The sequence below is a fragment of the Nicotiana tabacum genome, chromosome 19 (genome assembly GCF_000715075.1).
Source record: "Nicotiana tabacum cultivar K326 chromosome 19, ASM71507v2, whole genome shotgun sequence".
Taxonomy (NCBI): domain Eukaryota; kingdom Viridiplantae; phylum Streptophyta; class Magnoliopsida; order Solanales; family Solanaceae; genus Nicotiana; species Nicotiana tabacum.
Window position 1 is genome coordinate 72616104 of NC_134098.1, and position 6183 is coordinate 72622286.

General features: G+C 39.0%; 2 protein-coding genes across 2 annotated transcripts; one reads left to right on the top strand and one right to left on the bottom strand.

The window, feature by feature from the left end:
- Positions 1 to 548: 548 nt before the first annotated feature.
- On the top strand, positions 549 to 1958 carry LOC107780632 (subtilisin-like protease SBT3). Its single transcript, XM_016601191.2, has one exon. The coding sequence runs from the start codon at positions 865 to 867 to the stop codon at positions 1663 to 1665; it is 801 nt and encodes a 266-aa protein (XP_016456677.2). The 5' UTR covers positions 549 to 864; the 3' UTR covers positions 1666 to 1958.
- A 975-nt stretch (positions 1959 to 2933) lies between these two features.
- On the bottom strand, positions 2934 to 5664 carry LOC107780631 (subtilisin-like protease SBT3). The gene has a single exon (XM_075237989.1). It carries the CDS (start codon positions 5431 to 5433, stop codon positions 3133 to 3135), a length of 2301 nt encoding a protein of 766 aa, XP_075094090.1. The 5' UTR covers positions 5434 to 5664; the 3' UTR covers positions 2934 to 3132.
- Positions 5665 to 6183: the final 519 nt, after the last annotated feature.

The following is a 6183-nucleotide window of genomic DNA, read 5'->3' on the forward strand; positions in this document are numbered from 1 at the left end:
GATACTTACTGGGTACGCGTTGATTTACGTACTCATGCTGCACTTCTGCACTAAATGTGCAGGATCTGACAGGTTCATTGATGATCACCTTGGTGCGTAGGCGCACCTGTTGAGGAGACTTTATGTGAGCTGCATTCCAGGCTACGCATCGCAGTCCATCGAGTCTCTATTGTACTATTTATTTTATTCTGTCTTATTACATTCGGGATAGATGTTGTATTATTATTATATTCCTTAGAAAATGCTCATGCACTTGTGACACCGTGTTTTGGGAGTTTTTTACGGGTTGTTCATTGTTGTAATTGTGTAAATTTTATTTTATACCATTCAATTAAGGAAAAATATGATTTCAAAATACTAAATGAGTAATTAAATTGGTAAATCACTGTTGGCTTGCCTGACGGCGGTGTTAGGCGCCATCACGACCTTTAGCGGATTTTAGGTCGTGACAGTTACAGACCGTTACAATCTTCCCTATTCTACAATTATGGTCCATTACTACTATATGATAATGATAATATATGTTAAGAATGATAAAGTGAAGATGTAGATCCATAAGGATGATAATTTGATAGTGAAGAAACTCGAAGAGACAATGAAGATCCACAATAGGTGTCTGCTCTTTTTTTTTTTTCAAGAATTTCTGTGTGAATTTACGAGTTAATGATAAGTTTAGTTTGCGACACCATTATTTGTCTATTACTTTGATGACTCTGTGGTTAGTTTAGTGGCAGTGTTTCTCCCACGGCCACCATCACGTTCCAAGAAACATATGTGGATGTAGAAAGGCCAGCCCCAGTTCTTGCTGGAAGCTCAGCACGAGGGCCCTCCAGAAGCTACTTGGGAATCGCAAAGCCAGACATTATGGCACCAGGGGTACTGATTCTTGCAGCTGTCCCTCCTAATCTCTTTTCAGAAAGCATTGGGACAAATATAGGATTATCTACTGATTACGAGCTTAAATCAGGCACATCCATGGCTGCACCACATGCTGCTGGAATTGCAGCAATGCTAAAAGGGGCACATCCTGAATGGAGTCCTTCAGCTATTCGCTCCGCCATGATGACCACAGCAAACCATTTGGATAATACCCAAAAACCTATTAGAGAGGACGATGGCATGGTAGCCACGCCCCTAGACATGGGTGCAGGGCAAGTTGATCCGAACAAAGCTCTTGATCCCGGCCTAGTATATGATGCTACTCCACAAGATTACATAAATCTTATATGCTCAATGAATTTCACAGAAGAGCAATTTAAAACTTTTGCAAGATCGTCAGCCAATTACAACAACTGCTCAAGTCCATCTGCTGATCTCAATTATCCATCATTCATTGCCTTGTATCCGTTCAGTCTCGAGGGAAACTTCACCTGGTTGAAGCAGAAATTCAGGAGGACCCTTACAAATGTTGGTAAAGGTGGAGCAACTTATAAAGTAAAGATAGAAACTCCAAAGAATTCCACAGTTTCAGTGTCTCCAAAAACATTGGTGTTCAAGAAGAAAAATGAGAAGAAAAGCTATACTTTGACAATTCGGTATATAGGTGACGAGAATCAGAGTCATCATGTTGGGTCTATCACTTGGGTTGAAGAGAATGGTAACCACTCTGTTAGGAGTCCTATAGTCACATCTCCCATTATTGAGGTCTGGGGTATTGATGATTAGGACGGTAGATCTAGGATTTAAGCTCTATGGATTCAATCTTTAAGGGTTTTTTTTTTTTTTTCATTCAACCCATTCTATTTCTAAAATGATAGATTCATATCTACTATTTGTTGCATTTTTAATTGATTTTTATACATAATTTTATATTTCGTATTGAAAGTACTTGGTTTAGATGAATCAGGTATAGCTACTTTAGATTTGCATCTATTAGATTATGTATACTGAATAAGAGAGTTTTTGTCCTATCCAGAAGACATTGGAATAAATCATGTATGCGCTATAAGCAACTTTAAGCCTTGAAACGCCCCAATATCACTGATTTTATCCCTTAGAACTTTTTGATCAAATAAAGAAGGGGGTTACAAGAAAAATCAACAATGTTGATACACACAAAAAAAATCCAGGAAACACGTTAGATAAACATATATGTTTATTCCAATGTCCTACCCAATAGACATTGGAAAACATTTACTAGTCAATTGCAGCAATGTTCAGAGCATATGAACACTTGCTTGAAACAAGCACTTTTACCCAAATCAATGGAGAGGTCAAAGGGTAAGGTTGAATTGAGAGGGAAGTCGCCACAAAGAACTTAAGGTATTGATATTTGTCGCCATGGAATCGAATGGAATATTGGCAAAGGTACAGAAATTAATCTCTGGCTGGACCAGTGGATTCTTTCCTCTGTAATCTTATTCAAGGCTCTCTTCAACAACACGACATACCTTGTAAGGTTAAATATGCACGTAACGCTTGTATTACCTCCAACTTAAAGCAAAAGACTTTACCTTTTGCTTTTGCTCTTCCCCATATCTCTGTTACAACAAGGGACACCTACTACTGGGAAACTAAAACTGTACGGCGGGTTTACTACAAAATTTGCCTACGCCGACCAAAAAAAAAAAAGTTTTCTTTATTTTCTTCGATTCAAAGTGTAATTATCTTAGGAGATAATTTTCTCCCAAATAAAACTTTGTATCGGATTCATACAATCTTTATTACTTGGTGATGTAACAGTAACTATATTATCATCCTTAGATTAAAAACGAAAAAAAGGAGTAAGGTTAAAGAGCTTTTTTATTTTTATTTTGATCTTACCTTATTTTTAACTACTTCGTAGTACTAGGTGAAAACGTTAGAAAAAGAGAAATGTGCACTACTCCCAAAAATTAGGTCAAAAAATTAAAAGCGAATTGGAACTACTGGTAATTACTGACGTAAAAGCATAAAAGAACTGTTGACAACGCACTAGGTGCTGCAAGCAAGTGTTCTATACTAGGATATTTGCTGCAATTTGCTAGCAAATTTATCATCATTATTAATTTGGGATAGGCACAGACAATTCATACAGTATAGTACATGATTTCCCGTCTAGCTTTCCCTTTGTTCTTGTGTTTGGTACTTCCAATTCAAGAATCTGATGGTCCTATGCATCCCAAGGCAAAACATTTCATAAGGTAGCGCAACTTATGACCAGATCTCAATAATGGGAGATGTCACTATGGGACTCCTAACAGAATGGTTTCCATTCTCTTCAACCCAAGTGATGGACCCAACGTTTCTACTTTGACCCTCATCACCTAAATAACGAATTGTCAAAGTATAACTTTGTTTCTCATTTTTCTTCTTGAACACCAAAGTTTGTGGTGACACTGAAACTGTAGAGTTCTTGGGAGCTTTTAGTTTAGCTTTATAAGTAGCTGCACCTTGACCAACATTTGTTACTGTCCTCCTGAATTTCTGTTCCAACAATGTGAAGGGTCCCTCGAGCGGGTACAATGCAATGAATGAAGGGTAATTGAGATCGGCTGATGGATTTGAGCAGTTGTGGTTGTCTGATGATCTTGCAATTGTCTTGAATTGCTCTTCGGTAAAATTCAGAGAGCATAGAAGATTTACGTAATCTTGTGGAGTAGCATCGTATACTAGGCCAGGATCAAGCGCTCTGTTGGGATCAACGTGTCCTGCTCCCATGTCTAGGGGTGTGGCGGCCTTGTTAATGTCCGAGTCTTTAATAGGTTTTCGGGTATTATCCAAAGGATCTGCTGTGGTCATCATGGCAGAGCGAATAGCTGAAGGACTCCATTCAGGATGCGCGCCTTTGAGCATCGCTGCAATTCCAGCTGCATGTGGTGCAGCCATGGATGTGCCTGATTCAAGAATATAATCAGTGGATAATTCTATGTTCGCCCCAATACTCGTGGCAAATACGTTTGGTGGATATGCTGCAAGAATTAGTACCCCTGGTGCCAATATATCTGGCTTCGCAATTCCCAAGTAGCTTCTGGAGGGGCCTCGTGCCGAGGATGCAGCAACAACTGGTGCTGGCTTTGCATCCAGATACGTCTCTTGGAACGTGATGCTGGCTGTGGGATCGACAGTATTTTTTACATAATTGATGACTTGTTTCCCTTCCTTTTTGTTAATTACGACTCCAGGGTTGGGAAATGTAGCAGACCTGAATACTCCTGGATCCTCAGAAATAAAGATGCCTGCTTTAACTCTTGCTCGAGTGACAATACGCATTTGATCAGAGAAATCCCCATTATCTTCACATATAATGATGGTACGTTCCGGATCAGATAGTTGTGATAATAATTCTTCCGAATTGCAATCAGCTAGAGTCTTGTTGTAAATCACTGTTGAATCCTTAACAATGGCTCTTGCAGGAAACAAGCTCCACCCTCTAATTTTTAAGCCATTGCCCAAAGTCAAAGTACCTGCAAACGTCCTGTCAGTGTGGCCTGATGCCACGCACAAGATCCATGGAGATCCGTTGTTTAAACTTCCAATCCCCGGGCCTCGATTTCCAGCTGAAGCAGAAACTAGCACTCCCTTCATCATAGCGCCAAAAGAAGCGATGGATATAGAATCCTCATACAAGGGAATGAAACGGAACCCATAAGAAATGGATATCATATCAACACCGTCCGCCACAGCTTGGTCCATAGCAGCAATTAAATCTGAAGTAAAAGTTCCTTCATTAAAGCTAAACTTGTACACAGCTAGCCTAGCTCGTGGCGCGACTCCTCTTGCTGTTCCTGGTGCATATCCAAAATGGGAAACACCTTTGGCGAAATTCCCACCAGCAATGGAAGCAACGTGTGTACCATGACCATCAGTATCCCTGGCAGAATTCATGGAAATGTTCACAGTTGGATCATTAGCCAAAATTCCCTTATTGAAGTAATTAGCACCAATGAGTTTTCTGTTACACAATGAAGTGTTAAACTGTGTGCCGGACTTGCAAATTCCTTTCCACCTTTTGGGGACTTCAGGCATACCATCATCTCGAAAACTCGCAGATTCAGGCCAGATGCCAGAGTCAAGAACACCAATGATCACATCTTGGCCTAAACCAGAAGCAGGCCATAGCCCAGATGAAGGATTGAGCTTGAGGAAATCAGATGTGTGGGTAGTTTGAGGTTCCACAGTTCTATCTTTGTAAGCTGAAACAAAACCAGGTAACTTCTTCAAAGCTTCTAGTTCATCCTGTGACAAAACAGCACTGAAGCCATGAAATACATAGTCATAAGAGTAAACAAGTTTTGGAGCAGAGTGGAATCTGTCTACTGATGAAGGAACTGCAGCTTTAATGGAATCAATAGTGGAAGAATGCCAATGATGGTGATCAGCAAAGATATTAGGCATTAAGGATTTGTCCAAATGGACAATGTAAGTGGATCTTTGTGCTGTCGCTAACAAACAGAAGACATGAGCAGAAAGAAACCATGAAAGGAAAAGAAGATGAAAATAAGGCAACCCCATCTTAGATCTTTGTGTTGACTACACACTACACTTCTTAAGCCACCACAGATTCAAGTGATTTTATAGGATTATGCAAGCAGCATTTGGTTCTTGCAATAATCTATATTGCTATTCAAGTAGGGAATGAAATGAGCTAAAAAGGGTACTAAAGTATAGTAAAGAAAGGCGGCTAAGCTTTGGGTATAAGTGAAATGAACCTATAAAGTATCAGCTTGTATAGATGTCTGGTTCTTCTCACTGGTTGGAAAGAACCAATAATGTCAATTTGCAAACATGGCCCCACTTGTTATCCATTGAATATGTTATTTACTACTATATGATTTCTTGTTTTCTTAAATATTATTTTAATGATCTTGTGAGGCCAGATAAGAAAGAATTATGATAAACTAAGTCAAATGTAATCTCTTTTAAGCAAAAGAAAAGTCAATAATGAAAGGTGTTGCTTTCACTCTTTATCCATTATCAAATATTCCATGTTAGGATATGCTCCTTTAGCTTCTGGATAATGTAATCTAACCTAGATCTGATCACAAGGTCCAGACTTGCCCACTTGCTAATGAGTCAGCTACTGACATTAAAAGCATTTCTTTATTTAGAGATCTAATCAAAGGAGGATTGAAAAGATTAGAAAAGAGAACACGACAGAACTTAAAATTCTTAGGTGGAGAATAATAAATTCTTTAAATTTCGTAGCAAATGCAAGCAATTCGTATGGATTTTCCCTATTTTTTACCTCTTATTTCACGAATA

Bases quoted from the DNA above. Each gene is read 5' to 3' on its own strand.
- LOC107780632 (XM_016601191.2), top strand. From the start codon at position 865: ATGGCACCAGGGGTACTGATTCTTGCAGCTGTCCCTCCTAATCTCTTT.
- LOC107780631 (XM_075237989.1), bottom strand. From the start codon at position 5,433: ATGGGGTTGCCTTATTTTCATCTTCTTTTCCTTTCATGGTTTCTTTCT.